The 19,162-nt window shown below is 45.0% G+C and overlaps 1 protein-coding gene across 5 annotated transcripts in view; it reads right to left on the bottom strand.

Annotated features, from left to right (window-relative positions):
- Window positions 1-1,666: 1,666 nt before the first annotated feature.
- dlgap3 (discs, large (Drosophila) homolog-associated protein 3) overlaps window positions 1,667-19,162 on the bottom strand; it is a 98,503-nt gene continuing 81,007 nt past the window's right edge. For 2 of the 5 annotated variants that reach the window (XM_031854338.1, XM_031854339.1), the window contains exons 3-14: window positions 17,015-18,186; window positions 12,630-12,841; window positions 11,983-12,000; window positions 11,759-11,861; window positions 11,426-11,642; window positions 9,418-9,950; window positions 9,135-9,229; window positions 7,955-8,174; window positions 7,446-7,740; window positions 7,256-7,347; window positions 6,897-7,043; window positions 1,667-6,211 (exon numbers count right to left, since the gene is read on the bottom strand). In XM_031854338.1, the coding sequence (XP_031710198.1) occupies window positions 5,897-6,211; window positions 6,897-7,043; window positions 7,256-7,347; window positions 7,446-7,740; window positions 7,955-8,174; window positions 9,135-9,229; window positions 9,418-9,950; window positions 11,426-11,642; window positions 11,759-11,861; window positions 11,983-12,000; window positions 12,630-12,841; window positions 17,015-18,085 (3,318 nt within the window). In that variant the 5' untranslated portion in view covers window positions 18,086-18,186 and the 3' untranslated portion in view covers window positions 1,667-5,896. The remainder of the gene's footprint in view (window positions 6,212-6,896; window positions 7,044-7,255; window positions 7,348-7,445; window positions 7,741-7,954; window positions 8,175-9,134; window positions 9,230-9,417; window positions 9,951-11,425; window positions 11,643-11,758; window positions 11,862-11,982; window positions 12,001-12,629; window positions 12,842-17,014; window positions 18,187-19,162) is intronic. The other 3 variants (XM_031854341.1, XM_031854340.1, XM_031854342.1) reach the window with 3 other exon arrangements.

The raw sequence follows: 19,162 nt of genomic DNA, 5'->3' as shown, positions 1-19,162 counted from the left end.
CTAAAGCGTATCACAATTCGCCATTTTTATGGGGGTTAATGCGCTGGACTATATCTTGTCTTGGCCTGGCACAGCACCTTACACAACGTTCTGCGCATAACTTCACAAAATGTGCATAAAACATTCCATAGAGACAGAAAATCAACACAAAGGAGACAGCACCCCTCATTTAACTCGCTAAAATAGCTTTATAATAATCATATTAATAGTACTAATATTAGCCATTAGAAAATGTTTTGACAACGTTTGACAGTGTTACATTCTGTGTTGGGGGTAAACCACGTCACAGTGTGCCACCTCTCTGGGCTCCAGCACAATCAGACCTGTTCCTTTGACACATCTAGATCCATAAAACATACAAGATCAATAAATAAATTTGTATGTACAAAATGAGAACCACAACACAATAAACAGAATCATGATTTACACGTCACTGTGCAACACCCTTCCACTGCCGTCAAGCACGTATTCAGACTGCATCTCCCCGTCTCCGTGGCGTTCTCATGCATCCTGTGTATCCACGGTGGCATTATGAAACAAAGTTCATGTCTTATGGCATCGCTATTGCTATATGCTCCAGTCAATTGTTGTTGTTTTTTTATATAGGAGAAAAAAAACATAAGCATTTGATGTTTGTATGTACAGTATGCTGTCTTGGCACTGAATCAAACGTGTATAAAACAAGAGAACTCAAGATAAAGCTGAGCTTAAAGACAGAAAAGCTCGCTGTATCAAACCCGTTTGATTAAAACTTATAGTGAGAAACACATGAAAGAGGAGTAGAGGTGGAGATAGTAGATGACGAGAGCCTATTTAATTTTTGCTACATTATAGAGTAGAATGTGGAGAGTCTGTATCAGTTGGATGTCCGTGTTGTTTTTGTCCTCAGAGATCAGAGTGGGATAAATGCACATGGAGAAAAAAAAAAAGTCTGATGTTTGGATCTTCCAATCAGTCCATGTGTTCAACGCTTACTTTCCTCTTGTGATCTCTCACTCCTCATCGGTGTGTCCATCATTGATCCCAGAGAAAAAATGTCTTCCCAGAGTTATTGTCAGTTTGCTTTACTTGTTCTCCATCTCGTAGCAGTAGCAGCAATTTAAGACTTGTCATCATAGAATAAACTATTTTTTTTTGTTATTGTACACAAGACTCGCCCTTGAATACAGAACAATGTCTACCAATAGCTATAATCGACAACACCATTTATAATCATGAGAGTGATGGCAATAATTAATCCTTGTAATGACAATAATCATACTACTACTAATAATCATATTGTAATAACAATATATTGAGAATAGCAATGTCCATTGGCAACAGGTTATTTACATTTTTTGTAAACGTGAGAGTGGCTGGGTATTATTTTTTTTGTTAATTACACAGTAATTGCTCAGTTGTCTCTGACCCACGTGGTTACCTGTGTGTAAACTGTAAAGCAACATTACAGTGTAAATACACGCACACACGCACACACATACAAACCTACACTTCAGTGCTAAAGGCACATTGGAGTTTCAGTTGAATATCTTCTATGGGTTAGAGCTGCTCTGGAGGCAAAGGGAAGTAAAACCTCTAAGAGCAGCGCCAAAAATGATATATTAAGGAAGTTTGATCAACAAGATATAATATAGGATTTTTTTAAACAGTTTGTGGTTGGATTTTCTTTCCATCAACGGCCATTAAATGTATTTACATTGTGTAATTCCTTTTCTAAATAGTACTTATCAGTGTTCGTGGCGGGGTCCGCCATTGCAATGAAATTGTCTACCTGTGCACAAAAGATTCACAGGAATCGAAGCATGTATGTAATCCAGCGTTTTTTATCTCATCGATATCAGTCTCATTGTTGACTTTACTCCTAATGCTGTATATTAAGTTACTGTTAATAATACCCCCAAATGACGTATTTTTGATAGTTAAAAGTATTCAACAGCTGAAACACAAGTGACCGTGATTGTTCATCATACAAATGCCTCTACAAAACAAGACATGGTCATTTAAAATATTGCAGGAAGCAACGGAACAAAAAGCCACAGCTCATAGCTTTGGTTAGCCAGACATAATAGGTCCTTGGCTTCTCCCACTGAGGTTTAACTCAACCAGTGACTTTGCTTTTTTCCTCCAGAGCAGCTCTGCCTCTGCACAACTAAAACTCAAATCTGCTGCAACAGCATCCCTTCCTGCTCCACTTTGTTGCAGATGCACAATATACAGCCCACACACATTGGCAACAATTGAGCTCTTGCCTCAACCAAACACTTCTTCCACTTTCTTTCACTGCCTGTGATTCAGCCACTCTCCAGTCTCAGATAATGGCTACTAGAGAATGGCTAGATAATCTGAGCTCAAATGATTTCCCCTTTTATTCAGAGAATATGGACAACATTCCCGCGGGACTGATCTGGTCCTGTATTATCAGGGTCCGTTGGTTGAGAGAATCCCCTGAGGACAGAGGCCTGGGTCGGGGTTGGAGACACCGCTGCTAGAAACTGAGGTACTCGGAGTTGACTTGTCCGTCTGGCTGTCCACGAGGGGTTTTAGCACTTCTAGAAAGAGGTGAAAGGGTTCGTATAGTGGTCTGTCTGATGTGTTGGTGAGTGTTCAGATCATGTTCGTACAACTACACACCCAGGTGCTATTTCTAGCTGAGGCTCCTGCATTTCTACTGTGAAGATATAGGACGGATGGATTTGTAAAATACGCAACAGTATGGAAATCAAACCACCAAACATGTGTTTGCAATGGACCTGTTTCAAGGCAAGGTGGCTGGCTAACACCTCAATGTTTGATCAAAAGTATAGAGGAGAAAGTCAGCAAGAATTGAAGAAAAAGTAGTAGTTGCTACGGTGGATAAACATCCATCAAAGCCTCTTTTCGATTCCTGGTGTCCCTCAAGGCCGACTCGTAATAGAAAGACCTTGCCATCCCTCTGTGTGTAGGTTTGAGGATTGTGAGGGTGGAGTCAAGGGGCCTTCACAGTGGAGTAACAGTATAAAAGCAGGTATTTGTGCTTTGTTTGATGAGGGCTGTGTCAGACACCACTGAGATGTTGTCAAGTTTGAGGGTAACAGAGGAGAAGGGTGTGGGGATAAAAAAAAGGCTGCTCCACAACCCACACTGCTGCAAATAAATTAAACAAGTCTGATCCTCAGCCCCGTTTTTCATTGCCAGGGCAGCTTGTTTTACGAAGGTTGTTCAATTGATCAGCTGAGATTCAAATCAAAATTGCTGTTTCAAAGTTGCCAGTATCATCGTCCTCCAATGATATCATCTTTGTTCAAAGGCATGAGTCATTGAAATAACGGCATTGTATAAATCCTGTCAATTATTTTCAATCACAAAACAATGTATATAAGCTATAAAATTAGCTTTGCTTTGCCTGCTAAAGGAGGTTGACATAAAACATGCAGTATTAACGTCCACAAAATCTGCCAGTCTTATGTGTGTATTGCACGTGAAAGTGAGGGAGACAAAGGATGGAGTGTCAGTACAATAAAAACATTTTTTCAACAATACTCTCTGCAGATTTGTATACTTTTCTATTTACATATCTTTCTATATATATTTCTATATATATTTACTGTAAACTGTGTTCAAAGGAAACCTCCACATATAGCTGGTTAGGCACATGTAGTTGGTTCTAAAGGGGAAATACAGGGAGGGGATACAGCAGTATATGTTGTTAGAACCACAGACAGATATACAATAGGCCTAAGGAGGATCATACTTGGCAATTAAGTCTTGCCATTTATACCCTGTGAACCTGACTCAGCACTCACAAACTGAAGATAATAATCAATTGAAATTCTTTTTCACGTGTACCGAGTCTGGATATGCCACACAGCTGTGGTATCACACAATGCTATAATCTATCATAATAATATTGTAGTTTTTCACATTTGATATATGCTGTTTTTGTACACATACTGTACTCAATAGTCTCTACTAATCTAGAAATGTAGATTATGTTATAAAATATACATCTCCCATTAAAATATCCCATTTTGCCAACACGTTCCACCCAAATGTTAAAAAATAAAATAAACCAGGTCATGCTTAAAGATTCTTACTCTGTGTTTTATGTCTTCAAAACGGCTGATTTGGACTTTTCACTGGGCTTCATCACATGTCCCTCATGACACGCAGCCCTTCATATTCACACTACACACATAGGCACCATCCATACAAAACACTTAAATATGAAATATCTGTTTGGACATAAATAAATAAGACCCCTTCGAAGCCATTAAAATCATGCTACACTTTGTTCCGTGGAGACACCAGATTGATTTCAAGAAGTGAATAAAGAGAAAGAGAAATGAACACATAGTGCAACTAACATATATTATAATTCCATTCAAGTGTAACTTAATCTCAGCATGATTACCAAACACTATCAAATTGCTTCTCTTCTATATCATTTCGCAATGAAACGATGGTTTCCTCTCTTTGATGACTTTTTGGACGGGCTTTGGAGGGAGCTACGCCAAATACGGCTCATTTTGTGTTCTCTCGATTGAGAGAGATCCTTCCTTCTTTCAGCGGCGGTGTGCGAAACCGAGAGGATTAGGCCAGTGGATTCTGCTGAAGACTTTGCCAGCTCTCCTCCGCTATTATTTTGTGATCCGCTGCTTTAGAATTCACAATTCTGCAAACACATCATGTGAAAGTCCACTCTGAATATTCAAGAGAGGAGAACGGAAAGAACTGATAAAAAGTAATGAAGAGACTGATCTTCTTTCATGGCTGTTTCATCAGGTTGTCTGTTAATTCCTGACTGAGGTGGAAAGAACTCTCTAAAGACCACCGTTGTTGGATGTGGGTCCTCATTGGACCACTTGGTGGTGCTGTAGTCTCACAGTGAAATGGGGGCCTTCTCAGTAAATTCCTAAAAAGCCACCAAAATATACTCCCCTAAAAACTCCCAGCAACCCCACCCCTGAACACTTGAAACTTCAGAGGGACTACATGAAAAGCAGTTTGTGATGCTCTCTAGCTGTCAAGGCTGTGATGCTACACAGCAAAAGCTCTTTTTGGCAAACATGAGTGTGCACACTATGTACAAATAGCACTTGCACATTCAAACGGCATCACTGCGGGTAGTCGATGGGTACACGGGATGTGAGGAATGAGGGGAAGAGGCAGAAAATAGTTTCATATTCTTTGACTGGGTGCCTGGGTGGACAGATGGCCCCGGGGTGAAAAGTGCCAGCTGCAGTTGACTGACTATGCTTAGAGAATGTTATTTGGGGATCGCCAACCATCTGACTTTAAGGGCATTTAAACTGATGGTGAGAAATGAATCCATGTTTATTCATCCATACTGGTAGCATTGGTGAAGAGTGTGGCTATATCGCAGATGATTCTGTTGCAAATGGCATTCAGGAGATGGCAACAGGGGATCCATAGGGAGATTCTGTTATCTCGTCATCTCCACAGAGGTTTTGTGCCTTAAGCCCTTTATTTTCAGTGATGGAGAAGTGCTAGGTGAACACGCACAGGCATGCTACTACTGCGTGAACCTCCACTGACTACTGACTACTGTTATAAAAGTGGACTGTTACGTGTTTGTCAGCCAAAAGGAAATTCAGAGAATTCTTTAAAAAGTCGATAACTCACATCTGCTAGCTACCATTTCACATTGAGGCCTCTGTGTCAGTAAAATGTCCAAATTTCAAGACACTAAAATGGCTGTCATTGCTTGTTTGATGAGCAAGAGTAGTGAATTTGTGGTTGTGGCAAGTGAAGTGATGGAAATGCTGAAGGGAGGGTAGCGGATGAACAGAGATGACCTGCAGAGGATCAGTACTGGGCTCAGAGATAGACTGAGATTGGTGTGCAGGTCAGCAGGGCTGAGTGTGGGTGAGGAGGTGGGTGGGAGACACCACAGTCTTCAGAGTCGAGTCTGGGCTTCAGGGATGTAGATCTCGATGCTGTCTGCGCTCTCTGTGGCCGAGTTTTGCCTGAAGGAGGCAGTACGCTTTGTCTGCAGCAGCCTCCTCCTCGCTTCTGTCCTCTGACGGTCCCCGAGGTCCAGAGACTTCTCCCTGATGGGTATGGTATGTCCACCAATGCGAGGCACCACCAGGCCACCCGATCCACCTCCTCCACCTCCGGCACCTCCATCACCGACGCTATCGGCCCGGAGGCTGCCACTCACCCCACCTACTGGCTTCTTTGGTAAGGGAGGAGGAAGTTTCTTATCCTCCTAGCCCGGCAATGGTGAGACGTAGATATAAGATGAATATATGGATTTGTCGTATCGGGTGGGGAAAAAAAGAAAAATGGTATTGTATGGTCGTACGAAAGGAATCCCATGCAAAAAAGTGGAGATATTGGGAGAAACAAAGAGAATGACAAACAAAAGAGCACAACCACCAACAAAAAGGGTCAAATTCAAGTGAGGAAGAATCACGGGCCGAGACATTATGAGAGACAAATAACCATAAGCAAAAAAATAATAAGCAAAAAGCATCTCAACATGCATTGGCATCGGGTGACGTAAAAGGATATGAAATGGGAGAAGAAGGTTAAAAAAAAGATCATGTAAAAAGAAAAAGAAGAAAAGAGAAATAATTGTTAGTTTGTTATCAAGAATAATGTAGTTGATCAGTGAGAAGCCTAACCTTTAAAGACAACAATGTAACAGACACATGTCTTCTGTCTGACTAGCTGCAGGAAATGCACAAAAGCAGATATGCATTAAGATTTCTATCAGTTTAAGACTCCATCGTCTCATGGGCAGCTCAGTTCCTCTTGCTGTTCTGTATTTTTACAGCCTGCATAGGGTTGGAGGGCACGACCATCTGCGCTACTCTTCTGCACACTGCCATCTTAGCCCTGGGAGAGTGCTGTTGGGAAACCAGGGCTGTTTGGACCCCTGGGCCTCTCACCTTCTTTTCAGGTGGGAGCCTCCAACCAGAGTCCTTGAGCCTCTGGAGGTCCTGAAACTTGACCCTGACGTCTTCTATGTTGAGCTGGAGCAGGTCCCATAAGCCTGCCAGGTCCTGAGAGGTGGGCTGGGGGTACGCTGATGGGTCCTGGGAGAGCAGGGAGACAGAACATGACATGTCATGGGTGACGAAGCAATACACAAGGATATGTGAAAGAGAGAAAGACATAAAACTAATTTTCAAATAAACATTTTTGCAGCCAAGCTAATTTAGCCTTTAGCGACAGTGAATCTCATGCAAACCGTGCATCATATGTAATCTGTGTTGTCATGCTTTTACATTCAATCACACATACTCACCACACTTTGTTGGCAGAGGCGGAAGAACTGCTGGACTTTCTGAGACATGAGCATCTGGGCACTGCCAACTGCATTTCGTATCAGCTCAAGAACTGGAGAAGAAACGGCACACAAGCAGTTTTAGAAATCAAAGAAGCGTTCATTGTGTATCCTTTCCTCTGATCCTTTTCGATCCTTCCCCCAAACTCACTCTCCTCTGGCAGTTCGTTCTCCTCTGCCTCTCGCTCCATGTTCTGGCACCAGCCCTCCATCCTCTCCACCTCCGTCTGCAGGAGGCGTAAGAAGAACTCTCCGTCTCTCATGCAGGGCGAGGCTCGGCCCGAGTCGGGCAGGCTCCGGGGGCCCTCCAGGGACGGCGTCCCCGCCCAAGCTCTCTCAGAGGTGATGGGCAGAGGGGAGTGGGAACGTGGAGGCAAGTGTGGATGCTGGTGGGGCCGTGGATCCGCTTGGCAGGCCTCAGTCGTATAGCCACTCTGGATAAAGTCCTGGGATAGCATAAGAAAAGTGTTGGACACATGGTATTTGGACCATAATTAATTGATATACCTCCTCCTTCTGTCTTCATCTACGAGCAATTCATTTCACCATTAGGTATGGCTGAACTACTTCTAATATCTACATCAACAAGGGGACATTGGACCCCTGACTAATGATTGATACGTACAATAGTATTTGCCCAGCGTGTCACTGCAGACCTACCTCTCTGTAGGCCCATTGTCCCTGTGTGTGGACGGTGCGGTGGCAATCCGCGTACTGGCTAGCTGACTCCGGCTCCGACGAGTGCCTCTGGAAGGAACAGCCGAACTGGAGACCCTTGTCCTGAGTTGGCACGGCGATGCTGAGCCCCGGGAAGCCCTCGGGGTCCATGTCGGCCTGCACGCTCGCCGTCACGCTGTTGGAGCGCTTGAAACGAGCCCGCCTGCAACACAGGGAGTTAAAGCAAGCCCAGAGCCATCCAGTCACACAGAGTGTCGCATGCAAAAGCAATGGTCAGTCAGTTTGTCTTCTAATTATTGCACATTCCTACCGGAGCAAGAGAGTCACGCTGTCGCTGCAGTCACTACTGCTCTCTCGGCTGTGATAAGCCCTGCTAAATCCTTTGGCATATGACGCACCAGTGTGTGCAAATGTCATGTCAATGGACTCAGTGATGAGTGTTTACTCTATTACAAGTTAATACCCCACCTCCCCTTCTTTGCTGTCTGATGAGGCTTGAGGTGTGACTCAGATTTCCGCTCTCGCACTTCTCTTCTGTTTTCTCCCCCGACGTCACACTGTCCTCCTTCAATATTGCAGGAGGTGGGGAACATTGTTAACAGGTGCATGATCACACACCGCTCGGGGTTCGGGAACGCGCGATGCTGCTGAGTGCTCGCACGCATGCACGTGTATCTGACCCATAAGCAATGCTGGATGTAATTAGGAGAAAGGCTGCATCCTGTGTGAAAGTCATGTCGAGTGTATGATTTGCAGTAGTGCAGTAGCAGTGGTAACAGTCGAAAATCAAGACATTCGTGGAACAAAGTGTTGGTTTCAAGCTGAGATGTCTGATGAAATGTTAAATGAAATAATAGGATCTAGCCTAGAAATCAACCATAGGTGGCTGCACTGTTGGGCGCCCGGGAGATGAAGGCTTTTTCAAATTATGTACTGAAATTATTCACATAAATTACTGTGTAAAGACCAAAAGCTCTTGATTAAGCCACATATTTTGGGGCAATTAGCAAACAAACGAATGCACATCTTAGTTTGTTAGTTTGTGTGCATAATTATGGAAAGTTAAATGGCAGGCAAAATAAACACGCATAAAGTTGGGAAGAGATTTCAAAGATTTTTTTTTTTTTTCCCCTGCTTTGATTTCCAGTTGTATTTCCATTACCTTTTGTCATCTTCCACTTGGACTCCTATAGAGTGGACCTCTGTAAGAGCTTTGCCCTCTGCGTCTGAATCTGACAGAGTCTCTGAGCTGTCCACCTGGAACAGAAGAAGCAACAAACACCACAGTCAGAGCGCAGAGGTATTTGCTAAAAACACACACACTAAAGATGTCATGCACAACTGGTCATAAATGAGACATTTTTATTCATTCATCATTCATATTTCGGGGCTCAAGATCAACACCAATCTTGCATATTCTGATAGAGTAAAATGTCCTTTCTCACTTGCACGGCTATGGATGGCCTCCACTTTCTCCCACCACGCCCTTCGTCCTGCCGCCCAGCTTTACACAGCACCATGCTGTTCTGAGGCAGAGACACTGACTTCCCCAGGCTGCCCCCGACCCTGCCGTCTCTCTCCCTGGCCGGCCTCGGTGGGCCCTCCAGCAGACTGTCAGCCGAGCTGCTGTGTTTGGCCCTTACACCCGGACCCCCTCCATAGGGCACCAGTTCCCGCGAACCCCTGACACCATCTAAGCTCTCTGCCGAGTTACTGTGCTGTCGGGAACGTCCAGGTCCTGTCGCGGTGTAGTAGCCCCCTCTAGAGATGCGACCCGAGGGGCCATCGGAGCTGCCCAGGTCCACTGAGTTGCTGTGCTGCTTGGGACGCCCGGGGCCCGAGCTTGAGGCTAACTGTCCACCGCTCTGGAAGTAGGCATCCTGGGTGGACTCAGTGCTGCTCTGGGCTCGCACCGACAGTGAAGACTTGGACATGCGAGGTGGGAGCGGAGGAGGAGCACCTTTACGATAAGGAAAGACTTCAGTGTCAGAAGAGGGGGAGAAAGGAAGAGAGGCATAGAGGGATGTTAAAAGCAAAGAGGTACTATATCAACAGGGAGCAGGGGAGGTGGATACTTACAAAAGGGACAGACTGGATGGAGAAGGTGAAAGGAAATGCAAAGAGTGAAAAGAGGGAAATGTGTTGACATATAGGAGGGTTCACCAATACAGGGAGAAAGAGAGAAAACAACAAAAATCAATAAATAATAATGCCAATGCAAGATGTGACAGAAAGATTCATGAACAAAACTCAAAAGCTTTGTTTGTCTACACCAAAAATCAGTTCTTGGCATGAATTTTAGTGGGAGGCAGGGTGGTGGAAAAGACACACATTTGACAGAAGTGATAATAGAAAACCTCTTCTCTTAACTCTCTTCCTGGGAAGATTAAGCAATTTCCTGAGAGAAGTATTAAAATGAGAAGGGGCAGATTCTGTCTCTTCCTCCTCCCTCACATCTTGGTTCAAGCGTCTGTGTGCACGCGCACACACAGTTCATTTTCAGCGAATAAGGGATCAAACTTTAATGCATTTCTTGCAAAGCATCTTCACCGCCAACCAGCTTGTCACAGTTTACAAAGGTCTTGACCATGACGGCTCTAAGCTCCAGCATGGGAGCATGCATGTATGTAGGTGTATGTATCTTTGAGTTTGCGTGCCGCGCATGTGTGTTTGTACTTGATGTATAGAACACATCAGGGGGGGATTTGCTGGTCTAAGCTTAGACATTTGAGTCCTGCAAGGTACCGAAGTGGCTGTGCAGTCCCCTGTACACACACACAGACACACTCACAAATCACTCCAGGTTTACTGTATATTGGCTTTGAATAAAAGCACGATTGCAAAGATGAAACAAACAAACACAAAATGCACAAAAACACGTTTCAGATAAAGAGTGATACATAAGAAGGCAAAAGGGAAGAAAGAAGCAGCTGGAGACACTGAGCTATCATCAGAGCGTTCCTGTACCTATTACTGAGCCTGAGAACCCTGCGATCACACCGTGGAGGGTGATGGGAGAGATGAGATACAGAGAACAAAGATCATGCACAATAACATACACACAGGTCTGTGCTTATAGAATGCACACATACAGTATACACGAACACAAGGAAAGTGCTGCAGGAATGATTGGGTGAAAAAACGAGATGGAAGGAACAGAGGAGAAATTCAAGGGTACAAATTAAAAATGGATGCACACATTGCAGGCAGCTGAGCAACGGATGAGGGTGTAGAGTTTGTGGTTGTGTGTGTGTGTGTGCATGAGCTTGCTGTTGTCTAAGTAAGCAGACACAAGCTCTCATAAAATGCCTTCTCACACCATCTGTCCTACTGCGTCTCCCACCAGGTTGCCGCCACATCAAAGGCAACCACACTTCCTTGTAACAACTCACGCAGACAACACAGACTTGTATTTATTGGGGCACCAAACCACACACACATGCGCACACTCACCGGCCCCGCCCTTGATGCTTCCCTGGGGGCCCGACATGGAGAAGACAGAGAGGCAGTCGTCGTCCTGGGAACAGCCGGCCTGGATGGCACGGACGTAGCTGTGGCTGCGAGTGCGGAACACACCTGGGAGGTCCAAGGCCTCGACGGCTTGAGACTCCACCTCTCCAAACATGGTCTCGCACACTGCCTCGAACTGACGGTTCAACGTGTCTCCCAACTGAAGGATGCGAGAGAGACACATTGCTGCAGTCAAGTTACTTCAACTTAAATTCCACATCCCCCAAAACCTAAGCAAATACATAAATCACACACGTAAGCCACATTGTTTGTTACCTGTGAGCTGGTCAGAGAGCGGGTGTAACTACGAGAGCGGGTCTGGGTTTTGGGTGTGGTTCGGCTGTTGGGGTAAGGGTCAGTACACTGCTTACACGAGTACCTGAATTAAATCATTTTAAAACTCAATGTCAAAGTTCAATGTCAAAAATTCATTCACAGCAGCAACACACATTGGATTCACCACAACTGTCAAATAGAATGTCACTGAGTCATGCTCTGACCTTTTGAGTGCTGTAATGCTGCATTCCCATGTCAAATGGGGAAAAGTGCAATGCATCATGTTATGACTATTATGTGTTTATCTTATTTGAAATCATTCTGAACATTTGAGGAAATCTATTTATTTAACATGCAGAAGTGCAGTTAAGTCCGTCCAAGTTTTTCAAGGAGTTATGAGTATACATTACGAGTTATGTATCCACATGAAAGATATCCTCATCTCAAGATGCTGTGGTTTACTGAAATCTGCCACGGAATATCTTAAAGGGGCACACCACCAATTTAAAAATGTATGTAATATTCTCTGTGACTGTGGAGGAAATAACCCAGGTGACGTCATCAGGGTTATTATCCCGGCGCAACAGTACTAAATCAAATATGTGTTCTCTTGTTTTGTTTTTGTTTTTTGGATTTGAGTCATAATATTGTGTTTTTGTTGTTGTTGTCGTCTAACCCTTGAACCCAAGACCTTAACACCAAAAATGGAAGGATATCAAAGGCATGTATCAACAACACTAGATCAGTGTCATGCAAAAAGTCGTTCCATGGTAAAATGACAGCTTTCGAATGAATCAAACAGTCAGTAATCTAGCTACAACATAAAAACACAACATCATAAAGGCCAGACGCTCCATTTGTGACATTAGACCTTTGATCCATGCTGATAGATCGTCTAAAGGCCTCCCTCTGGGCAATCAGGGTGGACTTGGGTGAGGCTTTTGGGCTGGTGTCTGAGTCAGCACTGTCATCATCGCCCATGGCCTTGATGTAGCTGCCGCTCCGCATACGACGGCATGGGATCTCCCCCCCACCGTCTGTTGCACCGCCACCATATCCGCCACCCCAGTCGTCTGAAGGGACCTGAGACACAATGACATTCGTAAGAGTATTCACATGGTCATTGATGAGTAAAAAACAGAACCGTTCTGGAGGTGGATTAATCTGCAACATACAGTAGTATAAGTGTACAACCATGGTCAATCGGTTTTAGTAAGATTTTCTGTTAATGGGTTAAACACCGACTCCAAAGTAAGAATGCATTCTTCTTCGACACAAACTGTTAAAGGGAAAAGCAGTTGATCACATTGTGAATGAATTAGTGTGGAGATATTGCAGATGTTGTCACTGCGCCGTTGGCAGCTTCTTCCCAATATCTGTTAATAAAGTCAAAGGACCTCTCAAAACAGAAATATGTTTCATCACTGAAATATATTTCACAGCTCAAACAGAGGGAGAACGATGAATCAGACGTACAGTCATGGCACACGTGCACTCAGTGTAAAGCCAACACACCCGCACAGATAGCTAAATGCATGCTCATGAACATGATGAGAGCACACACACACACACAACCACACACATGCACATACATGGAAAATGATGTTAAAGAAAGAGACAAAGAGACAAAGTGACTTACAGAAAGAGAGAAACTCTGACAGCTGGAGAAACACTGACGCAGAGAAGGAGAAGCAGAATAAGCCGACAAACAGAGTAAATAAAGCAATGAGCCAAAAGGCAGGTAAACAAGCAGAGTGGACAGACAGACAAAATGTTGGCAGAGAGACAGGGAGGGTGGCAGAGAGAGAGAGAGAGAGAGACTGATGTGCAGGGTGGACGACCGACAAACGGAGAAGCTGAATAACATACTGAAGTAGGCAGAGAGCAGGAAGACAGATGGGCAGATGAATGAGATTCTGATGAGAAAACAAAATGAAAAACACACACACACACACACACACACACACACACACACACACACATGCACACACAAAGGAACACAGCCAGGACAATAAACTAAGGAGGAAGACAACAAATATAGAATTGATAAGGAGCGATGATATGAAACAAAAAAGTAATAATTACATCAGGTTCCCACTGTGGCCGTCATGTAAAATGTACGACTTTTCATAAGTCGGAATGCTTTGATATAACTCTTTAAAATGTTACCCCTTCTGGGCTGTTATGCAGTGAATGAAGCTGTGAAATATTTTTCAAATACCCTGTTATTCCCTGCCTGAAATATCCCCCTTTAAATTCAATGATATTCCAAAACATTCCATGATTTGGGGGGGGGCACCTGACCAATGAAAAACACAGATAGACAGCTATAAAGGGCAAGATTGAAACACACAGCAGTTCTTGTCTTTAAAGCTGCATTAGTTGAATTTTTTGGCCATTTGGGGTCCACAGGACAACTGAAAAGACAAAGTGCTAATATTAGCAATGTTTTGGAGTTGTGTTTCTGGCAACCTGACAAATGTGTGTCCAATATTCGTTTTCCTTTTAACTCTGTTTTGATTTCCATCAACTCCTGAATAAAATATCTGTCTCTCTCTTCTACTTTCTTTATGACCCCTCCGCTCCTCGAGATGTCCCTGCTGGTTCTTCTTTGTTTTGCAGAGTGGAGGGTCGTCAGCTTCCTGAGCCACACTTGGTTCGGTGTGGCCGTTGCTAATATAAAAGCTCCTCACCTTCCCTTGCTGACGCAGCTGCTGTTTTGGTTTTGTTTGCTGCAGACATGTTCATACAGTCATGCCTACATGACTGATCACTGACTTCCACACTTGTTTCTTGTTATGTTGTAAATTATTTTGCCAATTTATTACATTTAGCTTATCCGTCAGAGCCAAACTGTTAGTGAGTTGCTAACTTGCTTGAGCAGAACAATCTTTCGCAAATGCTGTGAGTTGTGTGGTCTCACACAAGCATGTGAGCAAATAAAAACACCTACACGTGTTGACACACACACACACACACACACACACACACACACACACACACACGCACACAGTCAAGGCCCCCAGGGTTTGGCATCCAGCTGAGTGTATGTTTTTAAGGTCATCACTTAAAAGATGATTCAGCCTAATCTCCCGATCCCCCTGGCATTCTACTATCTCTCTCATTTTCTCATGCTGCTCTTTCTCTCCTCTCGCTTCACCCCTTGGCCACCATCACCTCCTTTATCTCCGTTCTATCCCCGAGCTGGCTTTGCTATCTCTGCATCCCTCTATCTTTGTCTCTCTCTCTCCCTCGCTGTTTCTGTCTTCATTTCACTCTCGCTCCATATTCTGGTTTTTATCATCCCTTATCTGTCGGGCACAGGCCGAGGGGAAGGTAGAGGCTTAGTGAATGGAGAGCCCCGGTTTCTGATGCCCAAAGTTGTGATTGGCGTTGATGCCATAGGAGAAAACCTTGAAAATGTCCCTTTGACTCTGGCCACAGTAATTCAGACTTGTGAAGATTCAATCTTTTTTTTTTCTTCTTCAATTCTCACTTCAAAATGCCTCACCTTTTTTTTCTTGCTGGTGTGCCACAAACTTGAGCGATGACCTACTGCGGACCTGTATGTACATGTTAATGTTGCAATGACAGTTGGTAGCTTGGGAGTCCAACTATTTTGTCTCTTTCTGACTTAAAGGAACAGTCGTACCATATTTAAATTGATTTAAAATGTAATGTATTTGCACAGCATACTTTGTGTTTCTGTTCAGGAGCATCACAATGTCCTCCCTTTTCACTACTACCAAAAATATGATCACAAACAAAGTGATCGCTTTCATATACAAGTAGACATGTAATCAATTGTTAATATCAAAATATTTATGCCGGCTTTAAAATCAGTTGTGTAATGCATGATTCACGCAGCAAACATCGTCAATTTTGCCTCCAGAGAACAAGGCTTCAGATTGGAGTTGTTGCTTCAATATGGCACTGCTGCTTGTCCTGAGGCACCGGTGGAGTATAGACCTGAACAGCTCTATATCTGCAGCTCCGGGAAGCTCTCTGCTCTGAAACCATGGATCAATCTGGCTGACTTCAGCACATCCAAGCGCAGACCCAAAATTCACTCTGTACCCCGGCCCTTCTCACAAAACTGCAAGTGACGCATGGAGATATGAGAAAAGCTGCAGTGGGGAAGTTCATTTCGTGTCCCGGGGTGTGAATGTGATGGTAGCCTCCAGCACATGGGGCTAATTTTGTGGGGTTTGTCCTGTGAAAACACTAAGACGCACAAGCCTGCTCCCTCTGTCTCTTCTATCAGCAGACCTCAGCTGTGTCTAAAGGATGAGAGTTGGAAAAACACCACGGACTCCTGTGGCTACCTGCTGTTTCCGTAGAAACACAGCCTGCATGGCAGCTCTAGCTGAGCACAGCTGGAGGTTTGTGCGTGCGTTTGTGTGTGAGTGTGTGTGCTCTTTCACCTGACTTTTGGCTGTTACAGGTACACTGTAACAGCCATTAGCTTTTCATTTGACAGAATTCACACAAAATGAGAGAAAGGGCAAAGGGAAAAACGTGTTGGATTTGGAGATCAATCATGGCAATTTATTTCTTTACATTTAAGGAAAATCTGCCCCATGCGGCACTAGCTGCTAGTGCCTCCCCTTAGCACTGGATGCACTTATTAGGATGTACAGACAAACAGTCAAATGGATTCATTTGGAAACAGAAGATTTTAATTTGATGATTATCAGGAATGATCCGAGGTTAAGAGAGAGCTGTTTAAACATGATTACCTTCACCAAACAGCTTCTGTTTTTGTTCCTGTTTATTTGTATTATCAGCAGGATTACGGAAAGACTACTGGCCCGATTTTCATTAACTTGTTGGAAGGGTGTAGCATTGGCCAAGGTAGAACCCATTACATTCAAATCACAGGAAGTCCGAAACACATTGCGAGATAGGGCTTGGCCTTGGCAGAGGTCTGAGTTCTTTGAATGCCCTTTTAGGTTTGTGGATGGTTATCCTTAACGGATTTTGGAAACGCAGCAATCACTGGAACATGCACTCGGGTTGATTGAGTTATGCCTCAAAAAAGAAGTTGTGACATTTTTGATGCAAAATGTGTAAACTGAAGCTAAGAAATAACCTGCATGAGACAAGACACAGGTTACCTTTGAGCAGCAAACACAGTCACCCACATAGTGTATTCCCTCGGTACACACACAAACATACACAAATACAAACACACACACACACACACACACACACACACACATACAATCATTGGTTGACGTGCAAGCGTATACACACCTGCAAGTAGTGGAAGGTCCTCTCCTTCAGCTTACTCTCCAAGGGCACCAGGGCTTTCTCGTAGCCTCCTCCCCTGGTAGAAGGGTACACCTCTCTGGCCTGACTCACTGTCATGGCTGACCAGGTGCTCCTTTTCAGGGATTGGCCATGGGGCCCGTGATGTCCCCCTCCTTCACTCCCAGCCAGAGCCATCGTGGTACAGGCCACGCACTCCCCAGGTACCGGCCCACCACCTCCACGCTCGCCACGCTCCTTGGGCCTCTTCATGGTGAGCTCCTGGATTGCTGCATCCAGGCTCTCGTGTCCGCTGGGATACCCCCGTCTGCCCCCACTGACCAGGTAGCTGCTGTCGCTGTCCAGGTTGTCGTCAGAGCTCCACCAGCCTGCTGTCCTGCTGCGGTGGCGTCTGCCCGACTCGTGGCGCGAGTCTCCGCTCTTGCTTCGCTCTCGAGACTTGCTCCTCCTGGTAGAGCGAGGCTGATGACCTGAATAGTGGCCTCCGCCATCCTCCCCTCCACTCCTGTGGCCTCCTCCTCTCTCGCCACGGGAGTCCCCGCCTCCTCTCGTGCCGTTGTACTCCCGTTTGGTCGGTGCCTCCAGAGAATGGGACTTAGCGAAGAGGCGCTGCACAGAGTTGACCAGGTGGCGGATGCGTGAGGGGCTCTCGCTGCGCGGCTCAGCACCCCCACTAGCACTGCGCTGGTACTGCAGTGTGTGGAAGCCATCAGGATGGAAGGGCACCTGCTTCTCAAACTGGTCTACCATGTTCGGGGGAATGCGGTGCATCTTCCCTCCGTGGCCTGAGGACAGGCACTCTTCGCAAGAGTCAAACGACTGGAGAGATGGGTGTTGGCTGGGGTGTGTGCGGGGGAAGGTTCCCCCTCCAGAGTGGCTATGAGAATGGGAGTGAGAATGGTGCCTCTCCAGCGCCAGGGCCTCAGCCGGACCTCCATGAGGGTAATAGTGGCCATCGGCGTGACCCTGATAGTAGTCTCTACCTGGGCCATCACAGTCCTCAGGCGAGCAGTGGCAGGGTCCTCCTCCGCCACCCCCGGAGGAATGCTGGGACATGCTACGGCTGACATGGTACCCTTTCACAGGCGCCGGGGCGTGGTGGGCCGTCCGGGCCGAAAGGGGGCGCTGTGGGCGTGACAGGGCTGCTCTGGTCTCACCTGGGGACCAAAAAAAGAGTTACAATTTAGGTCTTGTATCAGTGAAGACAGAAGTGAACACATTGTATTTACGGGCAAAAATAGGAAACTTATCAAATAATTGAATCAGGTGTTCTGTCTCGCAATCAGTAATATTTCACTTTCTCATTATACACAATAACTGTGAGATGATGAGTAGGTGTGGCTGATCAGTGCTGCACTAACTCTTCTGTAGCTGCTGAGATTAAAGGCAAACAAAGTACACATGGGAAAACACTAAGAGCTATAACATGCAAAAATAGTGGTGGCTTCAAAGATATGATTCTGACTGCGTACAGCTATAAATAACTTTTGCACTGTATGCCTGTGTGAGACAAAAAGGTGGTAGAAGCAGTGGAGTGTAATTCATGATCTGACTCATAATCAATCACAACAAAAAAGAAATGGACTTTGTAGATTAATGTCCAGATTGTTTTCTCTCTTCTATCAAGTGGCCTGTTAAATTGAAAATGAAAACAATGTGTTTTTCTTATTCTGATTAGCATTTTTATTGTTGTTGCACTTCATTTTTTACCCAACCAAAGACAAAGAGTGCAATACTGAGCGTTCATCCCGCGGGCTAGAATAAGGGCCACGGACAGCTTTCTTCTTCTCATTTCTCTCAAAAGCTGCTGGGCTGATAAATCAAGAATATTAGCCTTCTTTGTCTTTCTCAAGGTGTTGGTTCAGTTTCGGCCTCGCTGTCCCGTTTAGCACCTCTCGCTACTCTCTCCTGTTTATCGTTAAATTCATCATCCCAGCGCTCCATGTTGTCCGTCTCTTTTTTCCTCCACCCATGCCTGCAGGGAGTCTCGCAGCATCCACATGATTTACAGCTGAGGATCACCTGCATCCTAATACGAGGGAGACGGAGAGCGACGGCGAGTGTCCAAGGCAATTCACAAACCTCTGTGCTATCAATTATAGAGCGGATTCACTGATTGAGTAAACCGGCTGA

Source organism: Anarrhichthys ocellatus, unplaced genomic scaffold, assembly GCF_004355925.1.
Source record: "Anarrhichthys ocellatus isolate YVR2014 unplaced genomic scaffold, GSC_Weel_1.0 scaffold14, whole genome shotgun sequence".
Lineage (NCBI taxonomy): Eukaryota > Metazoa > Chordata > Actinopteri > Perciformes > Anarhichadidae > Anarrhichthys > Anarrhichthys ocellatus.
Note: the sequence above shows the minus strand (reverse complement) of the source record. Positions and strands in the feature narration are given on the sequence as shown.